The sequence below is a fragment of the Emys orbicularis genome, chromosome 1 (assembly GCF_028017835.1).
Source record: "Emys orbicularis isolate rEmyOrb1 chromosome 1, rEmyOrb1.hap1, whole genome shotgun sequence".
Classification (NCBI taxonomy): domain Eukaryota; kingdom Metazoa; phylum Chordata; order Testudines; family Emydidae; genus Emys; species Emys orbicularis.
In genome coordinates, this window is record NC_088683.1 from 249,908,590 (window position 1) to 249,922,278 (window position 13,689).

The following is a 13,689-nucleotide window of genomic DNA, read 5'->3' on the forward strand; positions in this document are numbered from 1 at the left end:
GCTCCTCAATTTACTTGCTATGCCCTGGGACAAGTCATTTAACATCTGTGTCTCAATTTCCCACTCTAAAATACTGATCTTTCTGATTGAGCAAAGCAATGTCTAGCACTCTGCTCTCTCTCTGTTTGTCTGTAACATGATAACGTTTAAATGCCACATCTGATCAATGGGAGTGGGCACAAAGGAGAAGAATGGGAGCACACAGACATGGGAGACATCCCCTCCCAGGCATGGGGGTGTGGATTGCAAGGAAGGAGATGAGAGGGTGAACACAGAGAACTTGTGGGGTTGAATGGAAGAATGCAAGGAGGCCCTAGTGTGTGCAGTGAGGTCTGCCTAGAGATGCAACAAAGTGTGCAACCCTCTAGTATATTATTATTGCCATCATCGCTCTGGGTCAGGGATTTTATTTTTTCACAAAGAGGCCCCAGTCCTACCTACCATAATATGTTTACTAATTATTAATATCACTTGCTCCTATAGGCGTTGGGAGGCTTAATGAATTAGGGCCAGGTTGTTCCTGGCTCTGGTATGAATGCATGTAGGAGTGGGACGTGAGAACAAGGTGAAAGGAACCTACCTCTTTATGCCCCTGTACAAAGGCTGGGCAGAGTTTCCGTCCTTGCACTTAGGACACCCAAGGACTATGCTTCCAGGTAGCATGCTCCAGTGGTTAGCATGTGGGCATGGGACTTAGGATACCCAGATTCAGTTCCCTGTTCTGCCACAGACTTCCTGTGTCACCTTGCACAAGTCATATACTCTCTCTTTTCCTTCAGTTCCTTAGCTGAAAAATGGGCATAATAGTATTTCCCTATCCCACAGGGATGCTGTGAGGATGAATGTATTAAAGGATTGCATAGTGCTCAGATACAGTGGTAATATAGGAGGCCACATGCGTACCTCAGATTGATCCACAGAGGTGTGCTGCCCCTTCTCACACAGGCCAGTGGTGTTGAATTTCTACAGAAGGAGAGAGCACAGGTTCAAGGGTGCAACAGCAGCTAAGGGCTCCTGGAGGCAACGTGCCTGCTAAAAGCACAATGCTTCTTAGGGTGTGTCTGCACTGCAGTTAGGCACCTGCGGCTGGCCCATGCCAACTGACTCAGGCTCATGGGGATCATGCTATGGGGCTGTTTAATTGCAGTGTAGATGTTCGGATGCAAGGTGGGAGGGTCCCAGAGCTTGGGCTGCAGCCCGAGCCTGAATGTCTGCACTACAATTAAACAGCCCTTTAGCCCAAGCCCCTCAGCCCAAGTCAGCTGGCATGGGCCAGCTGCGGGTCTCTAAGTGCAGGGTAGACATACCTTCTGAGTTCCTGCCTGGGTTGTGCACTGTCCTCTAATGTGGGCTCTTACAATGCAGCAGTTGTGCTCTTGATATCTGTAGAGTGCTTTAAAAACATAACATCCTATATACTGTAAGAAATAATAATGATTATTAACTTGGCATGTATTGTAGAGTATTCTTTTCTTACCCTATGCAATAATGTTAGTATCAGTTTGTATTAACATTAGATTTCTATTCAATATTACTGGTTGACATCTGTACTTTCTATTTGATTATATTCCTCATACCTGCTGTGTATTCCTATTTAACAAGAAACAGATGAAGCTGAGAGATAAAGTTAACAATCTTAGTAAACAGATCTTCTTCCCAATGCAGGAAATGTGCATAGTTGAAGAACCTTTAGAGGAATTCACTTCAAGACATAGTCTGGAATGGAAATTTTTATTTCTGGATCACAGGTTTGTGAGCAGAAAAACATACTTGGTTTTGTTTGTGTCTATTTACTGCTATTTTCATTAGCTAGATTCTAATAATATTATGCTTCACATCAAAATAATTTGAAGAGCCTGGTTATTAGCACTGTTATGACTAAAATTGCTACAAAAGCTGATGTTTGATTTCACTGATTCTGGAGCTGGCTGATTTTGTCTGCATTTATTTTTTCATCAATCTTTATTACACAACTACTGTGTATTAAAAATGGTTTTTTTCCCTGAGAGTATTTTGATTAGCCAGTCCTTATCTGTATTAAAATGGCAGTAGGCTATGAGTCTAAGAACAACAATTTCCAACTAGTATACAGCTAATTGGTTAATCCAGAAATCAGAGGTAATAAATCCAAAAAGTCAGGAGGAGGATAGAGTTTTTTGTGTGTGTGTAACCTGTGCATTGTAGAAAAATGTGCCATGAAAATATTACTTTCCAAATTCAGCCATGTGTGCAATTCCCATTGGGCCAGTTCTTGAGGATCATGGAGGGCAGCTTTGTGCTGGTTTGACCCATCTTGGGGCAGTCGGGCTGGCAAGGTTAGAGGTGTGAAATGGCTGCTCAGACGCTCCATGTTCAGGTCCTGCAGAGGCCCACAATGAAAAGAAGCTTATGCGTGTTATCTCCCTGTCTATTCCTCTGGTCTCAGTGGGTACTCTTTGCCATGTGGGAGCCATAGAAGCTGCTGTTGCCTAGAACAGTTGTGGTTCTAATGAAGTCACTTGCCCCAGGGGAGAAACAGGGAAAAGCCTGAGAACGGGGGGGTGCTCCTCAAAGCAGGTTCTTGAGAGGATATTGGGCATTCCTTGGGGGCTCATTTCCCTGTTACCTTTTTCCTGCAAGGGAGATCTCTGTCTTACGGGTCTATGACCTCTCTAGCTGGCTGGCAACTTTGTTCAAGAGCTGCTAGCTAGCTCTGGCACTGGGTGGGGAGAGATATTGCTCAGCTCCTTTGCTGTCTCTCCAGGTCTAACTCAGCCAAGGAGACTCTGCCTCCCCACAACAGGAACATCAGGGTGACACCACGTTACTCCTGTCACCATTCCTTGGTGACACCACTGCCATGTAAGGCAGTTGGATGGGGACTGAAGTCACAGGCAGTGCCTTGGGGGGAAGGAATTACTATAGATCAGTGCCATGGTTGCTCTCCAGTGGGACCTCCTCTCTCAGGATGCCCGTGCCACTCTGCAGGTGTGGAACCCAGCCAGGGAACTGAGTTACAGCTGGGCTCCCTGCCCATAGAGCAGAGAAGTCAGGATTTGGCCCATTGATTTCAGTGGGAGTTACGCATGTGTAAGTGAGAGCAGAATTTGGCCCAACTGACTTTCTGAATTTCCTATTTACCAGAGGAAAAGTTGCTGTGTGTTTCATTGTTTTGATGAAATAATTTGTACTGTGCCCATATGCAGAGCACCGCCTATTATAGGATACTTGCCTTTTGAAGTGCTGGGTACTTCTGGCTATGATTATTACCACATAGATGACCTAGAACTCTTAGCAAGGTGCCATGAACACTGTAAGTATTGCATAATGTAAGCTCATATGAATTCATTGGCATGCCTGTTCTCAGTAAAATGCAGCTTCAGTTAAGATAGGTGTAAACTTGGCGGGCCAGGTTCTTACCTCTGGTACACTGCTATAAACCTGTGAACTGACTTTAGTGGACTCGTTTCAGATTGACTGTGCGGTAGCTGATAAGACTTTGGCCTAGAGTTCTTTAGCACTTAGAAGGCCAGATCCTGCTTTTGTTATTCACACAAGTAGTGCCAATGACAAGCAGTCAAGTGGACTCATTGCGTGAGTGAGGCAACCAGGATTTGAGCTACATTCTGTTATTCCAGTAAACTCACACATCTTGGAGAAGGTCACACTTTGTAAACTTTTTGCAGATTGTTATCCCTGGTGTTGTTCAATATATATTTAAAATCAGGGATTATTTAAATGTATTCTATTACGATTTTAAAAAAACACCATTTGCTAAGTGAAGAAATATAAAAATCAAGCAATCTTATTCAAATAATGCTTATAGCATTGATGGAATGTCTCAGTCTTATTACTCTGCTATGGAGTGAACACCTTCAGTCAAAATTAGTTTTGGGATTTTGACATTAAAATAGAAGGCTAAATGCATTGAAGTGTGAGACCCTTGATGTTAATAAAACTAAAGCAGGGGTGAATTTAGCCCAGGAGGGTTTAAAACATTCAGGACAAGTGTAAACTACAAAATTAAGTTGACCTAAATTACATCAACGTACAATCACCACAGTAACTAAATCGCTTTTGCGTATCCACACTAAACTCCTTGTGTCGGCGGTGTGCGCCCTCACCAGGAGCACCTGCACTGATTTAACTGCCAGTGTGGGGCATTGTGGGACAGCTTCTGAAAGGCAGCAACAATCGATGTAAGGAACGCAGTCTCTAGTCTACACTGACATTGCATCGACCTAGCTACATCAACCTAAGCGCTACGCCTCTCACGGAGGTGGAGTTATTAAGTTGGTGTAGTGGGCGAGTTACATCAGTGGGAGCTACATTTTAGGGTAGACACTTACAGAGTTAGGTTGACGTAACTAGCTGCCTTGCCTCGACCTAACTCTATAGTGTAGGCCAGGCCTCAGTCATGTCATCTCTGAAATCTTGACTGGCTGGGGAATTCCATTCAGTTTCAAACGATTTTCGTCTATGCCTTATGTTATCTCAGTGTATAGACTTAAGGCCAAATTTTGCACTGATTTGAACTATGTCATAGAAGCCAGTGGATTTGCACAGGGTGTAAGTCTGCACAGGATTTAGTCCACCTTTTAAGGCATTCATATGCTGTATTTCTCTGCTATGGAACTCAGGCCTTTCACATACAGTATTATAGTCTTAGAAATCAATGCCAGGTGCTTATTTGGCTAATTTGTGACCGGCACTTAGAACACAGAAAGAGTTATATATAAGTTGTAGTTATTAATACATTAATACATGGACATAGTTAGCATTCATCATATTTGTGCTATTTATAAGTATACTGTTGTATATTTAAAATTTCAGAAAGGGATACCTGGTGACATACATGATATGTGCTTTTACCATAAATCTCAGAGAGATTTCTTATGAAACTTTTTAAAAGATATTTTTCACATTTTAAAATTTGTTATATGCAGTGTCCATTTTCTACTAACAGTGATGCAGTTTGGCAAGGGAAAGTCTTGTTGTTACCGGTTTTTGACCAAAGGACAGCAGTGGATCTGGCTGCAGACCCATTACTATATCACCTACCATCAGTGGAACTCCAAGCCAGAGTTCATTGTATGCACACACACCGTAGTAAGGTAGGGAAAAGACGTAATTATATTTGTCACCATTGTAATCAAGTCAGACTCTAGGGACCTAAAAGCACAAGAACATATGGACATTTTAATGATTTCATAAAGTCCGCTTAAGAGTCTTTCACATAACAAAAATGAAGTCTGAATTCTGTAGAGAAAATAAGCTTCATTAAACAAATATGATCAGGTTAAGTCTGTCTTCATGCTGCATGTATCATATGAGAACAAAATTTATTTGTCAGTCATCAGACTCTTAAAATCGGGGGCCAGATTATTGGTTGCATTTGGCCCCCTTTGTGCCAATCCTACGATAGAAAGGGGCCGTGAAGTATCACATTACAACTACTGGAGAATCCCCTCTTCTAGGTGTAACCCACACACCTCCTGGGTGTGGTGTTCTGTCCCATCTACTGGCACTGAGGCCAAGAAAGAGAGAGATTAATGAGTTTGCTCTACAGCCTTAGCTAACAGCCATGTGGTTTTTAGCTCATGCAGTAGACGCTCATGCACTAAGCTCCAGATACCCCAGGTTCGATCCCAACGACTGGGGTCTGTCACTGTTATAAGTGGGGGCTCATCTGGGAGTCTCTGAAGCTTGGGATGTGCTTCCTTAGCTAGGGGAAGTATGTAACCACACACCTCCTGGGTGTGGTGCTCTGTCCCATCTAGTGCCACGGGGAGGGGGAGAGAGAGAGAGATTGATTTGCTTTACAGTCATATGGCTTTTGGCTGATGCACTAAGATCCAGAGGCCCCAGGTTCGATCCCGCCTGCTGACAACTGGGGTCTGTCGGTGTTACATAGGGATCATCCATGCATGGTGTATGGCAAATGTAATGGCAGTAGGCCGCCTCTCTAACAGCATCTGACACAAGCACCAAGGCTAAAGAAAAGAGAGCGAGGCCACAATATTGATACATTCCAGCTGTTCTTGGCTGGGGGAGTGGCCCCTTGGGGCCAGGGGTGACTAGGAGTAGGTTAAAGCAGTTGACCAGCTCGCAAATAGGGGAATTGCAAATTTGGCTTAAAGCTACCTTTCATCCCCATCCCCTCTGCTCAGCTGGAACAGAGAATCAGGACATTCAACTGTATAAAATAGTACAATACAGCTTTTGTGTTGTGTTAATGCAGTGTAGGTGACAGGGTATTTCCAGTGTTGCTTTTGAAACAGACCCCAATAAGGAGGAGGCATCACTCCCAGCTTCCTACACAGTGTTAACATAAAGAACAAGAAAATTAAAAAGCTTCAAGCATATTTCAGAGTAAATAAAATTCTGATGTTTTGGGGACTTAGACAATCACAAGCCACTGAGGTCCTGATTCTGTCCCCTGTTCCAGCCCCGACACCCCACTCCAGGAGCATAAAGAGGTCACAGTAGGCTAGGCAGGAGAATCATAGGGCTGCTGTAAGTGGCCCGATGCTGCCCAGGCCCCGTAGGATCCAGTGTAAGGGGTGTGCTAGGAGCAGTTGTAGCACTCAGTGCAATGGGGTTGTAGGGCTGCAGAGCAGCCGATAGACAGCCTGCTTAAGAGTGGGGTGGGGTGGAAGTGAGTGATGAAGGTTTATGTGGCAGTGGGGGAACAGGCTTAACTTAACACTTAATTTTCATTTCCTGACATTCTAATATTTGGGTTTTTTTAAAGTGTGGAACTTTTGTAAAGAAATTGTAACATTGTTTTGGGTTGGACTCAGGGCCGGTGCAAGGAAGTTTCGCGCCCTAGGTGAAACTTCCACCTTGCACCCCCCCAGCCCTGCGGCAGCTCCCCGCCCCCCGCCCCCCCCCCCGCCCTGAGGCACCACCCCCACGGCAGCTCCCCCCCCCGCCCTGAGGCACCCCGCGGCAGCTCCCCCCACCCCAGCTCACCTCTGCTCCGCCTCCTCCCCGAGCACGCTGCCCCCGCTCTAATTCTCCTCCCCTCCCAGGCTTGTGGCGCCAAACAGCTGATTGGCGCCGCAAGCCTGGGAGGCGGGAGAAGTGGAGCAGCAACGGCGTGCTTGGGGAGGGGGCATAGCAGAGGTGAGCTGGGGTGGGGAGCCCTGCGTCAACTCCCCCCCGCCCTGAGGCACCCCCGCGGCAGCTCCCCACCCCCCTGGCCCGGGGAGCTGTGCGGCAGCTCCCCACCCCAGCTCACCTCTGCTCCGCCTCATCCCCGAGCACACCGCCCCCGCTCTAATTCTCCTCCCCTCCCAGGCTTGCGGCGCCAAACAGCTGATTGGCGCCGCAAGCCTGGGAGGCGGGAGAAGTGGAGCGGCGACCGCGCGCTCGGGGAGGGGGCGTAGGAACGCTGTAAAAAAAATTGGGGGCACCGCTTTTTGGCGCCCCCAAATCTTAGCGCCCTAGGCAATCGCCTAGTTTGCCTAAATGGTAGCACCGGCCCTGGTTGGACTCCAACGAAACACACTTTCAGCCTTAACGCTTTTTTAACAAATGTTTTGTTTGTGAATGGATATATAGAGCGGGTTGAGCAGAAATTGAAAATAAAAACACAGTCCTTCAAATCATATGCATTAAATGTGACTTGATTTCATTTATCACGTAATGATTTACAATAACATATAATGTTGCTCCGTTTGTTTAAAATGCATTTTATAAAATAAAATAATGAAATGTTACTCATGTAGAATTACATTTTTCAATTAGTTATGCAGATGTTCGAGTGGAAAGGAGACAAGAACTGGCCTTGGAAGCTGCACCCTCAGAAGTTGTTTCTTCAGCACTAAAGGTATAACCAGATATGTTTTTCATAAACATGCAGTAATTGTGACCCATTGTGTTAACATTTCCAAAGATCTAGTAGCAATGCTGATCTAGACATATTACCTGAATTTTATACTCCAGAATTCATTGAGCTCTTGAACAATTATTTAAGTGAACTGGAGATGAGCATAAAAGGACAAACTTAGAGATCAGAGAGAGTGGTGAAAAACAAAGCCCGGGCATTGGCATTGTAAGCTTTACCATGCTTCCTTGCCAACATGCTACGATTTGACCTAGAGAGACCATTTCTAAGAGTGAGATTCCTTTTGGAACAATCATCTTGAGATTGTTTTTCATGCACAAGAATACTGCATCCTGCATATGAATGCAGAGTGTACAAAAGTTATTTATAAGCAGTACCCTGTCATGATAATACCTGAGTCTTTCATGTAATATATCACAAAAAGCATCTGAAATCTCCCTAGATCAACACATGGTGATACCAAGATAAGCCAATTTTAGGAGGAAAAATTCACTCCTGTGTTGATTTGTCTGCCAAATTCCTGCCTAGAGTGGATCAAAGAGTCACATGTATTACAACCTGAAAAACAGGCTTTAAATGAAATTGCCAACTCATCCTTAACTACACACTGACATGCATATGTCTGAACCTGTCCAAAACGTACTATCTGAAGAACAAAGGGTCCAATTTAGTGCATTGCTGAGTGGTTCTGGGTGTTGTCACTCACCACTGAAGGAAGAAAGAGATTCTGCAACTCAAAGGACTGGACTAAAATTGAATAGGGCAATAGCTTGCAAGGTCTTTCCACAACAGTAAAAGCTCATTCATATGCAATTGGAAGGTATAGCAGAAGTAGATGTCATAGACATTCTGGTCCAGGTCCTCTGCTGCTGTAGATTGCAATAGCTCCATGGAAGTCAGTTTATACCAGCTGAAGATCTGACCCTACAAGTACTGTTAGATACATGACAGAACACCATACCCTGTCAGATGTAATATGATGGGTTTTTTTTTTAAATTTTAGGACAGTGGCTTAGGCTTGAATGCCGAACTGCACTTTAATGCGCTTGAAATAGGCGTCTCAGTTCTCAACACTAGTCGGACACCCTCTGTATCATCTAGAAGCTCACGCAAATCTTCCAACACTCCCATGTCTGACCCTGCATGTAAGTAATGTTATTATGGAGCTACTGTATCAATACTTTATTTTAAAATTAGCTAAATTACCCCAATTATCATTCCTGGTGGTATAGTAGTTACTGGTGAGATGCTGAAGGTGCTGACGACATGTCCATTAATTCCATCGCCCATGGACGGGAATGTATTTAATTGAAGATGGTAAAATGGGCTGATGTAATCATCCATGTCTTTGGAATAAAGGAGGCTAGTTATGAAGCCTGTTGCTGTTGAGTTCTATGGAGATGAAATTTACAGTTGCTAGGCACAGTTCTAAGCTATGATATTATACTGTGTTGGAAGTTAGTAAGGTCATCAGCTGGAAAGTTCTGAAACTCAAGGCTAAATTCAGAAGTCATGCATAAGGTTTTAGTAAAGCCCAATGGTTCTCAACCTATTTACTATGGTGGGCACATGCGGCCTACAATGTGTTATGTGGGTCGTATCCAATACTACCTGTATAGCCCTTAGGATGTCTCATGGGCCGCAGCTGTATGCTGATTGGGTCACAAGCAGCCCACGGGCCACAGTTTCAGAACCACTGGTACAACCAAATGCACGGTGATACACGTAGGAACAAAGAATGCAGGTCACACTGACAGAGTGGGGGACTGCATTCTCGAAGCCATGATTCTGAGAGGATTTAAGGGTCATGATCGCTATCCAACTGAATACAAACTCCCAGTGAAATGCTGTGGCTGACAGCGTTAATACAATTTTTGGAAGTACAAATGGAATTCTGAGTAGGAGTAGGGAGGTGGTATTACCTCTGCATCAGGCATTGGTAAGACCATATCCCCATTACTGTGTCCAGGTGTGGTGTTTGCACTTCAAAAAAGAGTGTTGAAAAGTTGGAAGAGGTTCAGAAAAGAGCTACAAGAATGATTGAAGGTCTGGAAAACATCCCTTACAGTGAAAGACTTTAAAAGCTCAATCTGTTTAGCTTGTCAAGGAGAAACTAAGAAGTGAATTGATCATGGGGTGTGAGTACCTATAGGGGGAGAACAATTCTGATAGAGGGCTCTTTAATCTAACAGGACAAAGGTATAATGAGCTCTAATGACAGGAAGTTAGAGCTAAATAAATATAGACTAGAAATAAAGTACAGATTTGTTAAGGTAATCAACCATTGAAACAACTGACTGATGCATGTGGTGTATTCACCATCACTTGAAGTCTTTAAATTTAGATTGGCTATCTTTCTAAAAGAGATGCTCTAGCTCCAACAGAAGTTATGGGCTTGATGCAGGAATTATTAGATGAAATTCAATCACCTGTGTTATGCAGGAGGTCAAACTAGAGGATCATAATGTTCCCTTCTGACCTTAAAATCTATGAAGTGGTGTAAGTTAGACTCCCATACATGCACTCAGACCCAGGGCCGGCTCCAGCTTTTTTGCTGCCCTAAGCGGCGGAAAGAAAAAAAAAAAAAAAAAAGGAAAACCCGATTGAGCTCCCGCCGAAGTGCCACCGAAGAGGAAGAGACAGCGTGAAGGACCCCCACCGCTGAATTGCCGCCGAAGACCTGGACGTGCCACCCCAACAACTGACAGACTACCACCCCTTTCTATTGGCCGCCCCAGGCACCTGCTTCCTTCACTGGTGCCTGGAGCCGGCCCTGCTCAGACCCCATACCTGCACACACTTATGTATCCCATAAACTCCTGAGGCAGAACCCAAGGGGTGGCACAAAGGTGCCTTTAAATACTAGGTTTGTGTTCTCCAGATTTGAGGGCATCATTTAGAGCAGGGGTTCCCAAACTGTGGGCCATGGACCAAAGATGGGCCACGACACAGTCCCGGGTGCCCCCCTAAACTGTATATATTGGTGGACTGGAGGCCAGCGATGGCCCCCACCCAGGGCTGGAGGAGCCCAGCATCTTAGGTGGGTGGCAGAGGGCAAAACAGAGCCACTGGGTGATGGGCGCAGGGTGAGGAGAAGGGGCTGGCCCTGAGAGGCAGCAGCTCCCAGGGCAGCTGGAGGAGGCTGGATGGTTCGTGGCCATTCCTGCTCCGAGCCACTGCACCCCATGATCCATGGCTGTTGGGCTCCCTGGGTTATTGGCCCTGTGCCTACCCCCATCCCCACAAGACCAGGGCTCGGCAGTGTTGCTCTGTTTCCACCTGGACAATGCTGTGATCTGGATTGTCAGGTGATGGCCGGGCCTGGCCCGAGCGCCTGCCTTTGCCTGGCACTGGTGGCCCCCGAGCCCTTCCCTCATTCCCAGGCAGGGAGTGTCTGTGAGAGCACCTGCCTTGCCCCTTCACCCTCTCGCTGGCTCTGGCCCCTGCTGAGGCGAGGGGCCGTGCATGTCCTGCGGTGCCCCTCTCCCTGACAGGTGCATGTTAACAGCGGGCCGCAGTGCTTATTGCAGCTGCACAGGTGGGCCTCAGGGGGAAAAAATTGGATAACTCCTGAGTTAGAGCAGCATCAGGCCACTCTGACTTCGGTCAGCAGTAACAGCCCATGGTTGACGTTCTGATGGCCCAGGATCACTGGAGCTGAAGGCCCTTTAGCCGTGCCCCGACACACCTGGTAAACAACCTCCTGTCATGTGGGCTGGAACAGAGTGCCATAGAACCAGCTATGCGAATTCTACTCCAGCCAGAGATTCACCTATGAAAGAGGAACCCTCACCTGCCCTTTTGGGACACCTTTTTGGACCCTTTGCTGCACTGGATGGAGCACAGGCTGAGTCTGGTCCAATATATACCTTAACATTTGTGTGGATCCTCATTCTCAGCTGTCAACTGTCTTTGGAATCATTGGTTCCCCTTGACTCCAGCTGGAGTTTGATCAGACCCTATATTCATGGGCAGTGGGTATAATAGGCCAGGGGAGGCTCTGCCTCCCCTGGTGCTGCTGTGGCCGCCGGAGCCCCAGTTGCGGGATTTTGGGGGGAAGTTTTTTTACTTATTATGCCCCATGCGACTGAGGAAACAGTATGTGATATCCAGCTTCCCAGGTTCATCAGTAATCTCCCTGGACTCCGGCCGAGGGGGTCGGGGTGCTTGGGCCTCCGGCCAGCCTGGGGCTCCTCCGGCCCGGGGGCAGGGTGCTCGGGGCTCCAGCTGCGGGAGGGGGGAGGTGTGGGCGGAAGGGGCGGAGCCGGGGCTAGCCTCCCTGAATTGGGGCTCCACCTGCCGCCCATGCCTATATTATTACCAACCATATCTCATCATTCTAATTTTATATGGTGATTATTCTTAAATACGAACAAAAAATTCTCTTACAGCCTCACCAACAAAACTGATCACAGAGTCTAATGTTCCCTCCTTGCAAAGAACACCCAGCATACAGCAGGATTCATCCATGCAAAGACTCAGTCAACCTGTCACTATTCAGGTAGGTTTACAAATGGGCATCAAAATAAATGGAATTTACAAGTAGGAGTTAGATAAAAAGTCACATGTAAAATATGCCACAGGTTCAATTCATCAAATAAAGAAAGAGCTATGCAAAGGCAGTCACATTAGGAGAAGACCTGAGATTTAAAGTAGCCATGCATATGAATAAAGTTTGTTTTATTTTTTTTAAACCTAGGCGTCTTTGCCTTCTCAGCCATCATGTGAGCTTCTCCCACAGCAGCTGCTGGCCCAAGCAGCTTTGCAAAATCAGCCTACATCTATGGCACAGGTTAGTTGGGGGCTTGAAACTGGAATAGGTTACTTAACCATCTCATGATGTTTTCCCACTTCACCAACCAAAGCAAGGAATATAGGGACCCTCTCAAGTAATTTTGTCGTAAAACTACACAGGCTATAAAACTTATAGTGGGAATGTCCTCTGGATTCTAAACACACACACACACACACACACGCACACGCACGCACACGCACGCACTTAAATCTACCAATCTGTTGCTGAGAAGGTTTTTAAAAAACAACAAAACATTAATCTCTCTTTTACAAAGACCCTTAATATTTGTTTTGCTCTGATGATGCAGAGAGAACCAGCATCAAAGAAAACACAAATTCAACAAGTCCCATTCCCTGAGTTATGCCATATCAGTGTTGATGCACATGAGGGACTAACTCCTCCATTGGGATCCACCAGCATGGATCCCAGAAGTGGGTTTGGTTTTTGCTCTGAATATCCAACAGGTCTAATAACAATACAGGTTTTCTTGGTACTTGATTAGAAGGAATAAAGAATTTCAATACTGTGTTTTCTCATAACATTGTTTCTGTCCTTCCACAGTTTCCCAGCGATGGAGCCTCTCCTGGCTCTGTCGCACACCTCTACTCCTTCTAAGAAGCATATGTTGTTCCCTTATAGCTTATGCCCAGGAGGCTCTGGAGGACCACTGATTTAAAATAACAAAATCCCATTTCTCCTTTAAATTTAATTTGCCTCCATGACTCCACACCAGCGTATAGTGAATCAGTAAATAACCCAATTTATCATCTCTTAGCATTAATTTTCTTTTGCAGATGTTCTTGTCTGCTAGTCTCAAATAAATTTTGAAACAAATTTATTTAATTTTATTTTTATATAAATTTGAGTATATTTCCCTCTTGAATTTCTGTATTCACATTTCTTCTCTGCCTTCAGAAGTGAATCTAGAGAGGAGATGCCTCCTTATTTGTTTCCCACCAGCCCCAGCTGTCCCACCTCATCTCATTGGGATCCCAATTCCATTCCTTTCCACTCCAGTTCAGAGTATAATCTATTCTGTTCTGTTCTGTTCAGGTTCTTATAC

At 45.5% G+C, this 13,689-nt stretch overlaps 1 protein-coding gene across 1 annotated transcript in view; it reads left to right on the plus strand.

The window, feature by feature from the left end:
- The window catches only part of NPAS2 (neuronal PAS domain protein 2), a 92,050-nt gene that overhangs the window by 46,756 nt on the left and 31,605 nt on the right, over positions 1-13,689 (plus strand). The window contains exons 8-14 of the mRNA XM_065408342.1: positions 1,666-1,748; positions 3,186-3,292; positions 4,946-5,093; positions 7,732-7,813; positions 8,835-8,976; positions 12,223-12,332; positions 12,531-12,623. Coding sequence (XP_065264414.1) covers positions 1,666-1,748; positions 3,186-3,292; positions 4,946-5,093; positions 7,732-7,813; positions 8,835-8,976; positions 12,223-12,332; positions 12,531-12,623 — 765 coding nt within the window. The remainder of the gene's footprint in view (positions 1-1,665; positions 1,749-3,185; positions 3,293-4,945; positions 5,094-7,731; positions 7,814-8,834; positions 8,977-12,222; positions 12,333-12,530; positions 12,624-13,689) is intronic.